The sequence below is a fragment of the Podarcis pityusensis genome, assembly GCF_964106645.2.
Source record: "Podarcis pityusensis genome assembly, chromosome: 15".
Lineage (NCBI taxonomy): Eukaryota > Metazoa > Chordata > Lepidosauria > Squamata > Lacertidae > Podarcis > Podarcis pityusensis.
In genome coordinates this window covers 22165743-22185954 of record NC_138040.1, presented here as the reverse complement: position 1 = coordinate 22185954, position 20212 = coordinate 22165743, and the positions used below count along the sequence as shown (strand labels likewise).

Below are 20212 nucleotides of genomic sequence, written 5' to 3'. Positions count from 1 at the left end.
CACCCTTAGTGAGTTTACTTCCTCACTCCCATTGCCACCTACTTGCTTCCCAGGAAGGGGGAGCCACTGAGCAAGCAGGAAGTGGCAGCTCCTCCTCCTAGTGGTCGCCAGAGCAAGAGGTCGAATGACCTGAATGGCGTTCAGGTTGTAATGGTGAAAAAGAGGAGCAGACCCAGGGGAGGCTTCTGTCATGGGCCACCTGTTGAGATGTGGACCCTCGACAGAGGCCCATCCATGCCAATCCTTGGCACCAGCCCTGATTGCAATTGATCCTAGGGTTAAGCTTTTGGCCTGTATAGACAGTGGCCAAAGTAGCTTTGATTTGACTCCCTCCTGAAAGACATCCAGCTCCCATTTCAGTTTGGAAAATTGCCTCGCATCTACCACCCCAGGTTGTTATTTTTCATAGTCCTGATTGGAAAGCCAGTGCCACATACATTCCTTGAAAAGAATTACCTTTGAGAGAAAGTGAGTGAGGAAACAAAAGGCTTCAGTAGTGGCTGAGAAACAAAGGGTTGTACCCAACTCCACAGAGTAGGCCCTTAGAAATGAATGGACCTAAATTAGTCATGTTGATTAGTGTCAGAGAGTCTGCTCTGAGTATGACCAACTCTGGCTAGATCCCTGAGTAACAGACATTGAAAGCTCCTGGTTCAAATTTTACCTCTGCCATGAACTTGTGCGACCTCACACAAGCCTTTTCTCACCCTCGCTCAGTAATATGGATTTTTTAATTTGTGTTTAAGTTTCAGAACAGTCAAAAGAAAGTACAGTGGTACCTTGGGTTGAGAACTTAATTAGTTCTGGAAGTCCATTCTTAACCTGAAACTGTTCTTAACTTGAGGTACCACTTTACCTCTCCACAAGAGGTAGTGATGGTCACCAACTTGGAAGGAAATCAAAGGCTGCTAGCCAGGGTGGTTGTGCTCTACATCAACGGTTGGCTTGATCCAGAAGAGCTTTCCTTATGCTATATTCTTAGGTTTCTGTCTCCTTTCCTAAAAATTTCAAAGCAGTACTAGCTGTACAGGACATAAGGTGCTGGAGACTAGCTGCCGGAGACCTTGATTTGAGATGTGCGCAGACCACCAGTGCCTTCTAACAAGTGATTTTTTAGCGTCTGGTGGTCACCGTCTGCTGTTTAACAAAAATGGAACAATTGTTTCAAGTGACTGTAGATAAGTTGCTTTCTGGTTGTCACAAAAACCATAACCTGCCATTGTAAGCACTAAAACACCCAGGTATATTCCTTGCATCCGAACCTTAAAATTCTTATAATAGTTAGGGCCCATGACTGGGATTGTAAAATAAGAAGCCTTTGAAAATAATGCTTTTCTTGATCAAAACTTCCTTTTCGTTTGTTCCTTTTAGTAATGAAAAGGAAACAGTGGACAGGTATTCAGAGCTGAGATATAATCCCAACTGGAAGAATAATAAAAAGGCAGTAGGCTTTGTCGAATTAGATGGCTGTCCCCCAGAGGAAGACGAAGACTTACCTGTTCTCTCCATCGATTCAAATGGCAGCCCTTCCCAGTTCAGATTCATATACAGGCATCGCCAGCACCAGGAAAGACCACAAAACAGACCACCTGTGTTTGACAGGGAGCTCTTGAACTCTTGCGATCAGCCTGCAAAGGTCAGCAATGGATCTTGTGGTTTGTATAACAAGGAACAGGAAGTAGTAGTTCTTTGCCATTATAACAGCTGTTCTAGTATACACAGCGACAGTTCTTCTACTCAGATGAAAGAGTTTAAACCAAGGCCTGAGAAGGACTTTGTCGAAAAAAACAAGCTCACTTTGGGACTAGTGATCCAAGAGAACAATTCTTATCTTCAGCGCCATGGTAAAAAGCAAAGGGAAGACCATGAAGAAGAGGTAGGTGAATGACCTCTGCTCAGAACGTTCTGACAGCACTTAGCAATTATTTACATGTCAATGTGTTCAAAACCCTTCGTGTCTCATATTTTATTTTCTTTAATTTGTACTGTGTGCAATGCAATATTTGCAAACCATCCAATAAAACGAGGGTTTGAGTTCCATGAAGTTGCCCCATTAAGCAGCTTATTTTTATCAGTTTGTATTTATTAATAATAATAATAATAATAATAATAATAATAATAATTTATTTGTACCCTGCCTATCTGGCTGGGTTTCAAACAATGTTTTTAGAATGTTGTAAGCCTCCTGGAGTCCCAGCTTGGGAGAAACGTGAGACAGAAATACAATAAATAAATTAGCACCAGGACTTCCACCAGATGGGGTGCAGGGTTATGAACATATTTTTGAGACGGGGGTTACCTGGGAGTAAATCCGGTTGAACTCATTGGGACTTGCTCTTGAGTAGATGTGCATAGGATGGCACAGTATTGATTTATGCGGCAGATGACGTAGATATAAAAAATATGCACTGACTGTGAAAAGGATTTGACAAATCAAGCTACAATCTAGACAAAATGAAATCCTTTTCACAGACGATGCTTCCACCCTACCTACTCCCAAATCAGACATTTTCTTGAAGGATGCTCTACATTACTTCAGTCCTAATCTCTAGAACTTGACATAAACTTTTTCACACGCTAGGGGGCACTGAATGAATGCTTTAATGTTAGTTGGAGTCCTGGCAATTTCTTTCCCTGACAGCAATATTTGGAAATGCAGATTTTGCATATGGAATTCATCTGGGGCAAATACTGCTCACTTCGAATGAAGGAAGATAAAGGATGTGTTGATGTGTTGATTTTTCTATATTTGCCACTGCTGCAGAATTGGGAATATGTGTGGTGTAGCCTAGAATCATGCCACCCTGCAGATTTTACCCTTAAGCACCATCTTTCCTTTAAGAATGTGCCACTGTTTCCAGTATAGCAGGTCTTTATTTCTGAAATGTGAAAAGTGATTATAATGATATATGGTTCAGTCTGTTTAGGGCTGCAGCTATGGCAATTATACAGCAAATTTCAAATGTACAAAACACTTTTTCTGAATAATCTCCCATAGCAAGAAGGACCCACATTTGGAACACCACAATTTTTGCTCTCATTGGTGCACCTCCTAGTAGGCCATTACTAATTTTGCCATTTTGCAGATGGGAGAAGCTGAGGCTGAGAGAATGACTTGCCTGAGGGCACCTAGTGAATTCACGACAGAGGCAGGATTCAAACCCGGGGACCACCTCATTTGTAATTTGGACTTTCATGGCCCATCCTATGCATGCTTACTTGAAAATATCGTATTTTTCGCTCTATAGGACGCACCTGACCATAAGACGCACCTAGTTTTAGAGGGGGAGAACAAGAAGAAAAAAATTCTCTCCCTCTCTGCGCAGTGCCTCTCCAGCAAAGTGAAGCCAGGAGAGCAAGAGGGATCGGTGCGCACCGATCCCTCTTTGTCTCCTGGCTTCAGCGAAAGCAACGCGAAGCCTCCGGAGCTCAGCAGGACTGCTCCCACTGCACTCCGGAGGCTTCGCGTTGCTTTCGCTGAAGCCATGGAGCCTGCATTCGCTCCATAAGACGCACACACATTTCCCCTTAATTTTTGGAGGGGAAAAGGTGCGTCTTATAGAGCGTAAAATACGGTAAGTCTCACAGAATTCAGTAAGCCATACTGCCAAGTAAGTGTGCAAATGTTGCTTTCTGCTTATGAAGCATTAGGACAGGGTGGGTGATTCTGGACTACAACTCCCATGATCCCGGGCCACTGGCCTTGTTGGCTGAGGCTGAAGGGAGTTGTTGTCCCTCTATCTGGAGGGCCACAGGTTCTCCATCATTGAATTAGGGTGTGAAATTGCTATGGTTTCTTTCTTCCTTTCCCACTTCCTTTTGCGTTATAACTATTTGTAATTAATAATACTAATAATAATCCTACATCCGTTCTCAATAGTTCTTGGTTAGAATACTTCCAGAGGTTTAAACGCAGGAGTAGGTTGAATTCTTCTGGGTTAATATTGATCTAATGCAGAGGGAAAAGCACCCAGAAGTAAATAACTGGCAATGTGGAATGATGATAAGCATTGGTGTGGGGAGAGAGAAATTACCCACCAACAGATTTCACTTGAATTCTTTGTGGTTTGTACGTATTTAGCAATCAGCTCAATGGAGCTATGTTTCTTGGCATGTCAAAGCGATTAATGCTGTTAGCCTCTGGAAGTTAAACCTTGGCATAACGTAATACCACCTTAATTGGCGCACAGTTTCAGCAAAACCTACTCTAAGGAAATACATTCGTTGTTTGCTTGTTAAAGTTAGCAGTTAAAAGAACGAGCTTTCCTTTGGCATGTTTCTGTGCAGTACTCAAACCACAGACAAAGTCAGCGGAGCCCATAAACAGCTGAATCTAAGAAGAATTTACTGCAGAGCAGTTGACGAGATCTCCAGATTGTATCTTGATTCACCGGTTTGTCAAAGCCAACTAAAAATAAGGGACTTCTCATGTTTGGCAGATTATGTGTCCCTTAAGAAAAGTATTAGCTTATGAAACAATATAAATACAAATTAAAATAAAATCTTAGATTAGCTTCACAAGGGGATTTTGTATTTTCAACCTCTTTCATGGTAATCTGGCTACAATATGGGTCTATTTCACATATGTTTCTTCCCGACTCAGTTTCAGGTGAATTTTTATGTACTATTTTGCTGAAATATTTTGCACTGATCTTTCTATTAACAGCACTGACTCCCTATTTCAGTATTTATGGGTCCCATGGATGTTGTCTGTGGTCTTGCCTTTGTGAACCCTATACAGTCATACCTCGGGTTGAAGTAGCTTCGGGATAAGAATTTTCGGGTTGCGCGCTGCGGCGACCCGGAAGTAACGGAGCGTGTTACTTCCTGGTTTCACCGCTCATGCATGCGCAGATGGTAAAAATGACGTCATGCGTAGAAGCGTCGAATCGCGACCTGCGCGGACGCGGGTTGCATTCGCTTCTGGATGTGAATGGGGCTCCAGAATGGATCCCGTTCACACTCAGAGGTACCACTGTAAATAGTATACAACTCCACCCGCCTTTGGCTCCTACCATTTGCATTGGGAAGGAGACTTCCAATAGCACTAACACATCTTTGCCTCTAACCACTCTCCTGGAATTCCATATGGAAAAGTGAGCATAGCTAGCAGAGAACATATAAATTGCTTGGTCCCTCCTCAGCCAAGTTGGTAAAAGGCTATCATTAATTTATTTTACTAGCCTTCTAAGAAGTTAATAGCCTGCACACCCTCTCCTCTGCATCCAGGCTGAAAACACAGGCTATTTAGCCTCTTAGCAGACTAGAAGCAATTTTTTTTTGGGGGGGGGGGGTTGGGCAGGATTCTCCTAACAAGCCCCATCAAGCAGAGGCCCTATGCAAGGACTTCCGCTTGTGCAATCGGGCTTTCCTCTGCCTGTGCACCCCCCAAAATTGGCTTTAGGGGGAGTCGGGAGAGTGTCCAGAGCAGTGAGCAGGAAGAAGAGGGTGGAATTGTCCTGACTGGCAAGCCAAAATGCTTGCACAGGTGGAATGTTTGTCATGGTGCAACATTAAATCCTACCCTTAGTAACGTTTGGGGGCTTATTTTCAAGGTGACACTCATGGGAACTTATTTAATTTGTTAATTGCAGCTGCAGAACGGTGGCCAGGTTTTTTGTTTGCTTGCTTGCTTTTGGACCTGCTGGAAGGAAAGGGTTAATCCATCTTCTGCTCCAAATCTGGGCTTTCATCAGCTGCTATTTACATCGGGGAGGGGGCAGATATACACAACATTAAACCACATGTAATTTGACCTTGAGTGTCCACCCGAAAGATGCACATCTAAAAGAATGTAATGTGCAAAGCAGCCTTAAGATTAGGTTATCTTGGAACAGTTAGCGAGGAAAGCTATATAAATGCTAATTATAATTATTGTTGCTACTCCCGTTGTTGTTAAATGGGTATACATCTGCGCCAGGCTGTACAAATCTGGGCTGAAGTGAATGTTTCCCTCATTCAGATTGTATTTTCTAAAGCATCAACTTCTTTTGCAGTGCTGCCTGATTCCCTAAGAACCCGATGATGAGTTTCTTTGAGCACGAGAGCGAAGTAGTGGGGCCTATCTAGCTGAGCTGTGCTCATACTGAGTTTCTTTTCCTCCCTGTAAACCCCTTACTTCAAAGCGAGGAACATAATGTACGATTTTTTAATGGCTCTAGACCAAGGCACTCAGACTCTCTGTGCACTGTGCCTTACCTCCGTGTAAACACCTAATCAAGATTGCCTGCGCTCCAACAATAGCAGCCAAATGCAATTCGAGAACCACAAGCCTTTGAAGTCCTCCCTGCAAAGGCCGGTTTTCTAGTCCGGGATAATGACATCTCATGATTGCTGCCTTTGTTGTATCTTTTCAGCAGAGAAGCAATTACGGGCCTCAATTTAACAGAATAGACATTACACAGCTTATGATGCTCAAAATGCAATTTCATTTGATCATTTTCTCAATTTGATTGGCATTAATAGAACAGTTCGCTTCCAAAAAAAAAAGAAGAAGAAGAAGAAGGAAGGAAGGAGAGTGGGTCGAAGTTCTGTCCTGTTCTTCTTTCAAAGAGATAATGCAGAAGCATGCTCTTACCTGCCTGGCGCACTGTGCGGCTTGTGGCGCTACCAAAACATTTTTTCTCCCAGCAGCAAAAATCTGTCTGTCTCCGTTTGTTCTGGAAGAGCTGAGCTCTCGGGTGGCTTCTCAATATTTCTAAACTGCCCTGTGGTGCTGTGAGGGCTGATAGGCTCAGCCATTAATTAGTACTTGGATCAATGTGACTCAGCGAGAGGATTAATTACATGAGCTGAAGACCCCTGAAAGTTATGGTTCTGAATTTCCCTTGGTTTGATATGGCTACCCAGCTGCAAAGTGCTGTCTGCCTTCCTGGAGCAGCAAAGGCAAATGGGGTCAGGCCACCAATGCCTGCACCATTGCTCCTTTTGGGTCATTCTCAGCTGCATGCTATGATGCTCAGCACATTATTTCTACCCATAGCAGGACCTCACTGAGCATGCTTTATATCAGGGATAGCCAACAGGGCACCCTCCAGATATTGCCAAACTGCAACTCCAATCAGCCCCCAACCGGCCTGGCCAGGGGTCAGGGGTTAACAGCAGTTGTAGTCCGACAACATCTGGAGGATGGAACGTCTCCCAGGACAGCACCATGGAAGGGCATTTTGCTTCCTTATTTATCCAGACAGAAACACGTTAATTACTGTACAGCTACAGTTCAGGCAGGACCTAAATGAGAGGTGGGGGGGCAGGGGACTGTAATTAATTTAGCCTCCTCCTTAGAGTGTAATGCAAAAAGGGATTGGAACAATACGAGGCTTAAAGGGCTCATTTGGTCTCGTGCTCTTAAAATAAAAGAGAAATGCAGTGGTAATGCTTGCAATTGAAAGAGGAGTAAGGATTTGGAAGATTAATAATTAGGGGCATGTTTAAAGGAGCAGCCAACTCATGCTGTAGATAAACAGATTGTGGCCCAAACCACCTCACAAGGGGGGGAGAGAAGGGGCAAATGTCTGTTCCCCATTCGTTGTTTGTTTGTTTAAAGCATCTTCATCCTGTTCTTCAGCCAAAAAAAAGGCTTACAGATGTCACTGACAAAATGGTCTCGACCCTCAGGCTTACAACCTAAAAGTCATGACATAAAAGGAAAAGCGACTCGGGAGGGAGAAGGGGGCAAACAAATGCTGCTTCTTAGGTTGAAATCCACCCCACCCCCTTATTCTGGGCTGTGAGACAGCACAGGAAAATAGGAAGCTCCTTTATACTGCGCCAAGCCCATTGGCTCTTCAGCTCAGTATTGTCTACACTGGTTGGCAGCTGCTTTCTAGGGTTTCAGATAGGAGTCTCTCCCAGACCTACCCGGGGAGGCCAGGGATTGAACCTGTTTATTTTATTTTTAACATAATGTATATATTGCCTGATTGTAAAAAGAAAACAAACCTCTAAGCAGTTTACAACAATATAAAAGAAAACATTAAAAATTATTGGTAAAAGTTCTTTTTTAAAAAAAACGGTTTGGGAAATTTTCAAAATATGATTGAAATCAGCGGTAGCGAAAAAATAAATGAAGCACTTTTCTGCCTATGAGTTTCTACATGCAAAGCAGATGCTGTACCACTCAGCTAAAGCCTTTTCCCTTATAGTATCCTTTCCCTTGCTTCTGCCAGCTCAGCTGGCTTTTGAACGGGCAGGAGACATGCTCGCAGTACCTCTGCCAGTGGAGTCTGGCAGAAGGCCCTGAAATGGAGGGTTCTTAGCATGGGACTGCACCAGTTCAGAATCTGATGGGTCCTGAGCTGGTCTTGCAACTGGCACTGGCCAGCATCAGACACAGTCCGGGCCTGATCCCTATGCAGCGGTGGACCTTGGGGGTCTCAAATTTCAGTGGCACCCTGTACGAAGCTAAAATTCAGTGGCAGCGGGGCACTGAATTTTAGCTTCGTACAGGATGCCACCCCATTCGTGCTCCCCTGAATCCATCTCTGCACTGTGCCAGCATGGATATGGCACAGGGATCAGGATCCATCTGCCTGCCCCAGACTCCATCCATACCACTGTTAAGCGGCCATTTTGCAGATGCAGCACAGAGCCTTGGAAGCAGGGAGTTAAGATCAGAGGTGGGGGATAAATTCAGTTCAGTTCTCTTTCAGAGGTAAACCCGCATCATTCTCGCTTTCTGAAGCCGTACCCAGACTGAAACTCTGCTATCCTCCGCAATTCGCCCTTCACCGAATTTTGTAACACTGTTCTCCAACCAAATAACGTGTATAAAAATGCATATATTTGGGCAAATGTTGAATGTGTGAAGGAGAGCTATCGCAGGATTGGTCATCTGTCATGGATTCTTTAGTTGAGATGTTCAGGGAAGTTTTTAATGTGTGACATTTTAGTGTATTTTTGGTCTTTGTTGGAAGCTGCCCAGAGGGGCTGGGGAAAGCCAGCCAGATGGGCGGGGTACAAATAAGATTATTGTTGTTGTTGTTGTTGTTGTTATGCCTGAATTGGAAGGAATTGGACTAAATGGTTCTCAGGATTCCTTCCAACTCTATGATTCTATGAATATTATTATTATTAATTCAACTCACAGTATATGACCTATACCCGGAGGTCTCAGGGCAGTTCACAACAAGACCACAACATATCAAATCAAATCAAAAGCAATAACCCAATAACGCCCCCCCAAAAGCCACGTTTTAAACAGGTATTGGATGTCAATAAGATCAACCAAAGGCCTGATTAAAAAGGAACTTTTTTGCCCACCGCCTAAAGGTGTGTAATGTAGGTGCCAGTCGAACTTCCCTGGGGAGAGCATTCCATAGATGGGGAACCACTGCAGAGAAGGCCCATTCTCGTTTTGCCACCCTCTGGACCTCTCGAGGAGGCGGCACACAAAGGAGGGCCTCAGAAAATGATCTCAGGGACCGGGTAGGTTCATATGGGAAGAGGCGGTCATGCAATTGTTGACTCTTGGATCAACATTCAAATTCAGTACTTTTCAGCTGGGTCAGTTTCACCCATGAAAGTCTCTTCAGAGTACATACCCTCCAACATTTCTCCAATGAAAATAGGGACATGTTGTTGATGTTGTTGTTGCTATTGTTGCCGTTGTTTTGCCCCTGGAAAATAGGGACACTTGGAGGGTCTGTGAGTGTTCTGATGGATACAATAGGGGCAAGTGGTATTGTATAGGGGAGCTCTGCCCCTAATCTGTCCACATTTTTTAAAACAGTATTTCAAGAGCCCTTGTATGTATAGCTGTATCTGGCAAAGACTCTCCTCATATGATGGCTTTGAGAAAGGCCATTTCTCTCTCTTTCTTTTTTTTTAGTTGGATTGTGTGCTTGAGATTATGCTGTAACCTCTTGAACATACTGTTTTGAGTTTCCAGCTGCCCGCTCTTTAGGAGACAAGCCAAGGAGGAATGTTACGCTGCGACAGTAAAGCGATGCAAGTTTTTCTTTGCTGAAAAGTGAATATTTAATTTCCCCCCCCTTTTTTCTTTTTACAACGCCGCTCAATGCACCCAAGCAGGAAAGCGATGGCCAGCTCACCGCTTGCCTCCGTCTCACACCGAGACTGTAGGGCTATAAGCAAGATTTGGCCCTGCATATAAACACTAATCACTAGAGAAAAGGTCTGGCTAACAGGTTATCGTCTTGTCACCGGGAGCTGGGATTCCCTAGTGCTAAAGCTTTCACTAAAACATTCTGCTCTATATGTGACTTAATACCCACCATTAAGCAGTTATTCTGAGTGCATACACTCTGTCTCCAATGCAAGTGTTGGATACAAAGGAACCCTGGGGAGGCTGGAGGATGAAATGGAGGAGTTCAGTGCGGACAAAGATTAAATGGATTGAGAAGGGCTTTGTGCGTTACCTCTGGGGAGTCCAGCGTCTCACCTCATGAGGAGTGGCACCTGAGGCCTTAACTGGAACTTGATGAAGCTTTAACTTTTCCCCCCGCAATCCATTTTGAGTTTGATGGTTCTTTAAAATGGCGAGGGAGACCTCTTAGCTCCTATTCAGACATTGACTCAGCCAGGGTCAGCGCTGCCATTAGGCAAAGTGAGTCAGGCGCCTCAGGTGGCAGTTGCAGAGGGGGCGGCGAGTGAAGAGAGCTGTTTGTGTGCTACATAGCCTGCCTGCGGTCTACCTTCGCTTGCCTGTTGCCCTTGAATGAGGCCCTCTTTTATTGCCACTGTCAAAGTCAGATTCACCTGCCAGCCTGGTTGGCTCGCTCTCTCTCTCTCTCTCTCTATATATATATATATTTCTTTTAGATTTTCCACAATGGTAGCAAAAACCACAAAGCAGAGTGGTATACAAAAACAGAAGAAAGAAAAAAGGGGGAAAAACAATAAACAGATAAACAATAACAACAAACTTAATTCTTCACAAATCCAACCTTTTAAGCATCTTAGTTGACTTCCTCAAGTCCCTCCCTTCTGAGTTTCCTTGTAGTTAAAAGTAACAGCTTTCCAATATCATTATTAAACTAAAACAATTTCCAATTATAGTCCATCTTATTCACTTTTCTTAACATTCTAAATCCCATTTATTTAATTATAACTTAATTTAATCCTAGGCCTATTTGTTTTCTTTCAAGTAATTTCTAATTTTTTTATGTTACAATATTTATTCAAATAGTCCTTAAATTTCCTCCAGTCCTCTTGGAACTCCTCTTCTTTCTGGTCCACGGATTCTTCCAGTCAGATCAGCTAGCTCCGAAAAGTCCATCATCTTCATCTGCCAATCAGCCTGGTTAGCTTTTGTGCATGGAAACAGGGGGAGGTGCCATCCTGTCCTTTACATGGAGGAGCAAAACACCTTGGACAAGCCCCAGAAGCAGCCGATTGATCTTTTGCCCTCATCACCGCAAACCTAAAGCAATGTTTGATGTGGGCACAGAACAGAAGTCCATTCCCCCAAAGGCCAAATCAGGCAGTTCTACCCCTAGGGGAGAAAAGGTGAGCTTAAGATAGGAACACAATGTGAGCTTGCGGGATCAGGCCAATGGCCCATCTAGGCCAGCATCCTGTCCTCTTGGTGGCCAACCAGATGCCTGTGGGGAACCTGAAAACTGGGCATAAGTGCAGCAGCTGATATTCAGAGGCATCCTGCCTTTGACAGAGGAGGCACAATGCAGGTATGATTCAGACTCTTCCAATATGGACGTTTGCATGAAGACACAGAGCACACGTTAATTTTCATGGCACAGTGGCAGAAGCAGCATGCCCTCCTCCTGATGCCTCAGGCCAGTCCTCAATTTGCTTCATCTTGTTGCCTTTTCCAAACACAAGTGTTACATCTTTTTGGTTGGGCTGTTGGAGAATTAAAGGAACTTTGGCTCATCAGTTAAAGCAGGGCAGGTTGTAGCTCAGTGGTAAGGCATTCGCTTGTATGCAGAAAGTCCCAGATTTAACCAGTGGGATCTCAGGGTAGGGCAGGGAAAGGCTGCCAGTCAGTGTGGACAATATTGAGCTGCGTGGACCACCGGTCTCACTCGCTATAAGGCAGATTCCTATGTTCCTCTGATTAAATTTGCACATGAGCAAAATGAAGAGTTCTGAAGCAGCTTCCTTCTTTATTTTTAGATGATCACATTTGTGTCATTTAGTAAGCATCATCTTCAAAGAGGCATGTTCTCTTTTATAGATGAATATGAAGAATTTCCCTCTTTTTCTTTTTCTTTGGAGTCCTCTATCTGGAGCCTCTATTAAGGTCCAGGGATTGCATACTCCTGGGGGTGGTAGATGGTTAATGGAGGGCCCTGGGTAGAAGACAGGGAAAAGTACATCTTCCAGGGTGAGAGGCTGGGAAGGGAAAGGAAAGGTCCCAGCTGAGAGCTGGGAGGAGCTGCTATCCCTCTGTGGATGGTAAGCGCTAAGAATTACTAAGAGGAGTCTGTACTTTACTTTTTCTATTTGCATTTTTTGTAGCTCCTATTTTATTGTATGATGGAAAACTTTAATAACAATCTCCGAGAAAAAAAGATTTGCCTTTTAACATGGCACTGACCATCTGTCAGTTTTACAACTGCTAGGTCGCCCTGACCTAACCACTGTGATCCACACGACGGTCACCTCCAGGCTTGATTATTGTAACTCACTCTACGTGGGGCTGCCCTTGAGACTGACCCAGAAACTCCAGCAGGTGCAGAATGCCGCAGTGAGACTCTTCATGGGGTCCTTGCCATGGGAGCACATTCATCCGGTGCTATACCAGCTGCACTGGCTCCCGGTGGAGTACAGGATCAGGTTTAAGGTGCTGGTTTTAACCTTTAAAGCCCTATACAGCCTAGGACCCTCATACCTACTGGATCGCCTCTCCTGGTATGTCCCACAGAGGATCTTACGGTCTTCAAATAAAAACATCTTGGAGATCCCAGACCCCAGGGAGATTAGACTGGCCTCAACCAGAGCCAGGGCTTTTTCGGCCGTGGCCCCGATCTGGTGGAACGCTCTGTCACAAGAGACTAGGGCCCTGCAGGACTTAACATCTTTCCACAGGGCCTGCAAGACAGAGCTGTTCCACCAGGCCTTTGGCCAAGGCACAGTCTGACCCCCTTCTTCTGTAATCCTCATAGAACTCTAGCCCAATGGTTGCCATTAATTTGATTCTGAATTGATTTTAGAATGAATTGATTTTAGAATGTATTTCAATTAATTGACTGTGATTTTATGTAAACTCTGCTATTTTTATTGTTGTTAGCTGCTCTGAGCCCGGCTTTGGCTGGGGATGGCGGGATATAAATAAAATATTATTATTATTATTATTATTATTATTATTATTATTATTATTTATTTACTAAAAAGGGGGATTAAGAATCTGCTGACTGATTAATTAATTAAGTTTGAAAGAAGTAAAATAGTTTATTAGTCTAACATTGCTTGGTCTAATGTTGCAGTTTGGTAATTTTGGCATAATAGATTTGTTACTTTTCAGGGTGCCCCAAGACTTCATTTTTTTAACACTGGTGTTTTTGCACTTACAATTATCCCCGAGTCTTCTTCATTTTAGTGTCAGGCCTCCTTAGGGAGGAGGGTGTTTGTTTCTACGGAAGATTGTACCAACACATTGCTGCCTTGTTTATTTTAGGATGCAGTAGAGCACAATTGACTGATGCAGAAAAAATGTAAAACTTTTCTGAAATTGAATTATTATTATTTTTCAATTTCACATTTTTTTTCCTGAGCCTGCAAGCACTGTGCTGGAAGGCAGGCAGGAAGGGAGCAGTCCTTGAACTTTAAGATGACCGCTTACCACACATACACTTACCGTAATTTGTCCTGGTCAAACAAAATCCAATTTGCTTCTTTTTCATGAATTAATCGTTTTCTGCTTGTAACATATGTAGTTCGCATGAGCTGATAATCTTGCAAATGTTCCTGTGCAGAACCATTAGATGCAAAAATGCAATGCATTGATTGCTTACTACTTGTGTAATACTTGAGGTGTACACAGTGGTTAAAGCTTGTTTACATGGTACTTGGAGGGAAGGCGGATGCCTTCATTTTGACTCTGGATCGAATGCAGCCAAGGTCATGAGCAAAGCATGCATTCTTGACAAGCTATGTTGCTAACTCTTTTGAAGATTGAGGCACCGAGGAATATTAGGGCGAGAGGGTTCATCAGTATTATCACAATTCCAAATTTTAACAGGCAGTAGTAAAGTTGGCTAAGCTTGCTCATGACCTGATGTTTCAAAGCAATGAGTCCTTGAGCACCTCAACTTTGTTTAAGGTCACAGAGTTCCACTCTCCCTATCTTATCTTAGTCACAAGGTCTATGAGTCTTCCCCTCGTTCCTGTTTGGATTCAACTACAGCCACTTTGCCCATATCCCAGCGGGTAAAGGTAAAGGGACCCCTGACCATTAGGTCCAGTCGTGACTGACTCTGGGGTTGCGGCGCTCATTTCTCTTTATTGGCCGAGGGAGCCGGCGTACAGCTTCCGGGTCATGTGGCCAGCATGACTAAGCCGCTTCTGGCGAACCAGAGCAGCGCACAGAAACGCTGTTTACCTTCCCGCTGGAGTGGTACCTATTTATCTACTTGCACTTTAACGTGCTTTCAAACTGCTAGGAGGGCAGGAGCTGGGACCGAGCAATGGGAGCTCACCCCGTCGCGGGGATTCGAACCACTGACCTTCTGATCGGCAAGTCCTAGGCTCTGTGGTTTAACCCACAGCGCCACCTGTGTCCCATCCCAGCGGGTAGGCATGGTTTTATATGAGTGTTCGTCTATTTGTATTCTATTTCTTTGTATTCACTTATCCTCATCAAGAGCTTCTCCCATTTCATCACTACAACCTGAGAGATGGTAGATTGTCCTAAAGCCATCCAACTAGCCTCTCGGCTGACCAGAGATTTGGACTCGGGTCTCCCTGACTCACTTCCAAAACTCTCTCCACTACAACACATTGGTATCAAATTTTATTTGATAGGTACATGCACAAAAAGGACCCATCACCATCCAGGTTTAGGGCAGCTGTTGCATATAGTGTGGTAGCCTGCATAGTATAGCAGTTAGTGTGTTGGACTAGCACTGGGTTCCAAATCCCCACTATGCTGTGGCGTTTTCACAGGGTCAGTCATGTCTCTAAGCCTAACCCACATCGCAATCCCTCCCTTGGAGAGGCTGGGATAAAGATGTCATATTAAAGAAGCGTCACTTGTGTTGCTTGCCCGCATTTTCAAAACATGATTCTTCACGAATGCAAGATATCTTGAGTTTCACGATAACTTTGTTTGCTTGTTTTAGGCTCACCCATACCAATGGCCCGAGACGGGCAGAACAGACCCGAGCCAAGCTGCACCCCCAAACGAAAGCTCTCTCCAGCATCCATTGGGAGCCCAAGTAGAACTAAGAAGCCAGTATGGTAGATGTCACAATCTGTTAGAATTTGAGAACGCTTGTGCAGATTCCAGCTCTTATAGAGAAGCGCCTGATTCGGAGCAGGACGCCAGACGTCCGTTGCATCACAGGTTGCATCCAAAGCCATTTGCCGCTCCTTTAGCTGCCAGGAGGTCTGGTCAGGACAGCCCGTTCTCTCCAGACTCGGCCTATGTTGTTCATCAGGATGGCAAGCAAAATTCCATGAACTTGACCTTTGCTAGGAATCCTCTTCAGCCAAGCTCCTACCAGAACTTCACAGGGTTTCCTTCACCATGTACTGGTGAAAAGAAGAAATACCGATGTGATCCCGAAAACGCTTCTGGGTCCCGCCACCAGTATCCCTATAGGCATACAGTTTCAGAGCCTCGGTCTACCGCCAGACATGGCAAGTGTTGGAACCTCGTAGGGCACAAGAGCTTTTCGGATGCCTACAATGCTAATCTTCAACAGCCTGTAAACGGAGAAGTTTTGTCTTGGAACCCCAGACAGATTTATACAAAGAAGACCCTCGGCAGCTATGTTTCTGGTAACTCAGAGTAAGGATGCAGGATAATCAATATTATTAAAAGAGTCAGAGAATCAGGGGAGCATTGTAGATATATACAGGGCTGTCTTAAGCATATCCGGTGCCATGGTGAAAAGATCCCTCTGGCGCCCCCCCGGCAACTCCAAAACAAGGGACGGGGTGGTAGAAAATGTCCTCTGCCTCTCCCACCGCCCCGATCCCTGCCATGGCAGCGGCGATTAAGCAGGAAAATGTGCTGGCAGACATGCTCTCTGGCGTTGGGGCACCCGAGAAGGCAGCCCGGGAAGGCTGTGCGCCACCTTTTGCCAGGAAGCAGGAGGAGGACCACGACAGGGAGCAGGGCAGTCTTTAGCAGATGCAGAGGCTTGGGAGGGAAGCTGCATACAGCTTCCATCCTAAGCCTACAGGGGTCGCTCTCCTCCTGCGGAGGCTTGGGAAGGAAGCTGCATGCCCGCCAGCCATATAGTTGGCAGGGCACAGCTGGAGGGCATGCAGGGAAAGGGGAGGCTGCCGGTAAAGCTGCGCAGCTCCCCCATTCGCTAGGGCACCCCTGAGAGGCTGGCGCCCTGGCGCAATGAACCACTAACACCAATGGGAAAGACGGCTCTGGATATATAGCTAGTACTTGCTCGTTTTCTCTTGATTTGGGCCTGAAATTGCCATGAATACGGACTGTGGTCCCCAATTAGCACATAACAGATACTAACTTTTCCGCAGTATTGCCCATGTTTTTACCTATACAATTGTCTTGCAATACCTCTCATCCACTGTAACAGCTTTTTTCAAAAAAAAATTTTTGTTGTGCTGCTTCTAGCATTCATCATGCACCTTCATCTCTCTTTCACACACACACACACACACACACACACACAGGCTTTGTTATCCCACTTAGCAGCCAGGTGAGTGGGGTAGCGAGGAAGGCTCACTCATTTGTTTTAGGGTACAGAGAAACTTATTTGGTTATGCTATCTCATGGTACTTAACTAGCCAGCCAAAGCCGTCACCTTGACAAAGGAACTGGTTTGGCAAGCTTGCTCTTATACATTCTACCCCACAAAATACAGGATTGCAGGTTCTGAAAGGGATTCCATCCAGACTGACCTCCCAACTCATAGCAGTTTGTTTGTTTTTCCAACCAGCAGTTGTCTTAACAGACTGCTTATTTCCACACTCCACTGCAATATATATCATGGAATCATAGAATCCTAGAGTTGGAAGGGACCCCAGAGATCACCTTGTCCAACCTCCTTCAGTGCAGGAATCTTAACTAAAGCATCCATGACAGGTGGCCATCCAACCTCTGTTTTAAAATCTGCATTGAAGGAGAGTCCATCGCCTTCTAAAGAAGTCTGTTTCACTGTCAAACAGCTCTTACTGTTAGGAAGTTCTATCGGAATCTCCTTTCTTGCAATTGAAGCCATCGGTTCAGATTCTACCCTCTGGAGCAGCAGAAAACAAACTTACTCCATCTTCCATGTGACAGGCCTTTAAACAGTTGAAGATGGCTATCATATCTTCTGTTAGTCTCCTCTTTTCCAGGCGAAACATACCCAAGTCCCTCAACTGTTCCTCATAAGGCTTGGTTTCCAGACCCTTGGTCATCTTCATTGCCCTCCTCTGCCCACGTTCCATCTTATCAATATCCTTCTTAATCTGTGGTGCCCAGAACTAGACAAGGTACTCTGCGTGGAGTCTGACAAAGGCAGAATAGAGTGGTACTGTTGCTATACCTTGCCCAACTCCCAAGTCATATGACTACCTAGGTAAAGGTAAAGGTACCCCTGACCATTAGGTCCAGTTGCGGACGACTCTGGGGTTGCGGCGCTCATCTCGCTCTATAGGCTGAGGAAGCCGGCGTTTGTCCGCAGACAGCTTCTGGGTCATGTGACTAAGCCACTTCTGGCGAACCAGAGCAGCGCACGGAAACACCGTTTACCTATTTATCTACTTGCACTTTGACATGCTTTTGAACTGCTAGGTTGGCAGGAGCAGGGACTGAGCAACGGGAGCTCACCCTGTCGCGGGGATTCGAACTGCCGACCTTCTGATCAGCAAGCCCTAGGCTCTGTGGTTTAGACCACAGCGCCACCCACGTCCCTATATGACTAGCTAGATAGGTCTAAAAATGATTCTCACCCCGCTGCTGCTGCTTTCCATGGTCTTCCTTTTTACTTTGTTTCCTTTTGCTTCCCTTTTCCTGCTCTTCTTCCTTGAGGCCGTCCCAACCACCTGCTCACACCCCTGTAAGAGCCCTTTCCCCAGCCACCCGGCTCATCCAGGCAGCAGAGCAGCATCACCGAGAAATCTCTCAGCTGGCAGATGATCACCTCGCTGTGAGCCAGTTCACGGCCATGTTTCCTCCCATTATACAGAGGGGAGAGAGCGACTCGCAACTCAACATGGAGAGCTGTGAACAGACCCGCCAGCCCATTCTGAGCCGCAGCAATTCCGAAGGCTACTTGATTCAGATGGAAAAACAGAAGGAGAGGAAGGAGAACAGGAAGGTAAGCTGGGAAGAGCACCAAGAAGAGCAGGGGTGGGTGGGTGGAAGTAGGCCTGTGGTCCCCTGGTGTTTTGTGATAGATCTGCAAGGAATTCTGGCTCTCAGTTCCTTGAGCAACAATGAAAAAGATCCCTATCACCTCCTTCTAAATCAGTGGTTCCCACCTTTAAGAGAGGACTCTGTGTTTCCTTTTCTCTTTGTTTCTCCGTTTTTGTTTTAATTTAGATTACTTTCTTTTGTCTTATTGCATTACCAAAAAAAAAAAAAGCTTTAATAAAATCTTACCAAAAATAAATTAATCAGTGGTTCCCTAAGTAGGTGGTAGCACCCCTGGGGTGGGGGCAGGAAGTTACCTAGTGGAGCACAGGATGTATAAATGACTATCAGGCTTTGAGAAGCTGGTTTTACCAGAGCAAGTACACCAGTTGTTTGTTTGTTTAATTAATAAAGCTAAATAGTTTTAATTGGATTTTGAATAAATTATTACTGTTTTGAATTTTGAGTTAGTATCTTCCTTAGTGGAAAGTACTGAGGAGGAGTTTATGGACACAAAGGGACAGTGGCCAAACAAACTTTGGAAACCACTGTTCCAAATTATTTATTTATTTATTTCCTAAAATTAATATACTGATTAGTTGTTGTTTTGTTGTTGTTGTTGTTGTTGATGATTTTAAAAAATACCCACCTTAGGCTGATGAGATGTAGAAGGTATTTGGGGGCGTGGGTGGGGGGAATCAGGTGTGTTTTTGTGTGTGTGATGGGACTCGTGAAAGGGGAGCAATTCAACTTCATTAGCATTTTGAGGCCCCATCTGCCCTATGCATTGAAAGTAGTATCACAACACTTTAAACATTCACAGCTTCTCCCAAAGAATCCTGGGAGATGTAGTTTGTTAAGGTGTGGTTGAGCAGCCAGCCTTTATTCCCAGGGAACTCTCAACAGCCTAACTCAAGGATGGGGAGTTTGTGGCCCTTCCAGATGTTGATGGGTTCCAACTCCCATCCCCCCAGGAAGCATGGCCAGTGGTCAGGAGTGATGGGAGTTGTTGTCCAGTGAGGAATGGAGTGGTGCCTTTTAAGATTATGTTTGCCACCCACATTCTTTGTAAGTACTAGTTTCATAAGGAAAGAAAATCTGCTGCCCAATTGGCTGTCCATTAGCAAATTAATTGGGGAATTAATCCATTGTACAAAGTGCCAACCCCGCAATGAGAAATGTATTTTGGAAAGCACCAAAGTGTTGCAATTAAGGTCCCATAACAAATGAATAACATAAGCAAATTGTGACAATGGCAACGGAAGAGTGTATTTAACTGCAAATGCCAGAGAGGGGTATTTAGTTTTTCAAAAAATTTTATCCTTCTCTTTTCCACTCCCCAAAGAACTTGCTCAAAGCAGTTTCCCAGTATAAAAGCAATTTGTTGTTGTTGTTTAGTTGTTTAGTCGTGTCCGACTCTTCGTGACCCCATGGACCAGAGCACGCCAGGCACTCCTGTCTTAAACTGCCTCCCGCAGTTTGGTCAAACTCATGCTGGTAGCTTCGAGAACACTGTCCAACCATCTCGTCCTCTGTCGTCCCCTTCTCCTTGTGCCCTCCATCTTTCCCAACATCAGGGTCTTTTCCAGAGAGTCTTCTCTTCTCATGAGGTGGCCAAAGTATTGGAGCCTCAGCTTTAGGATCTGTCCTTCCAGTGAGCACTCAGGGCTGATTTCCTTCAGAATGGAGAGGTTTGATCTTCTTGCAGTCCATGGGACTCTCAAGGGTCTCCTCCAGCACCATAATTCA

At 44.8% G+C, this 20212-nt stretch overlaps 1 protein-coding gene across 3 annotated transcripts in view; it reads left to right on the top strand.

Moving 5' to 3' along the window:
• Positions 1 to 20212, top strand: part of JHY (junctional cadherin complex regulator) — a 34128-nt gene that overhangs the window by 6599 nt on the left and 7317 nt on the right. For all 3 annotated transcript variants that reach the window (XM_080983470.1, XM_080983471.1, XM_080983472.1), the window contains exons 3-5: positions 1372 to 1876; positions 15264 to 15934; positions 18140 to 18428. In XM_080983470.1, the coding sequence (XP_080839596.1) occupies positions 1372 to 1876; positions 15264 to 15934; positions 18140 to 18428 (1465 nt within the window). The remainder of the gene's footprint in view (positions 1 to 1371; positions 1877 to 15263; positions 15935 to 18139; positions 18429 to 20212) is intronic.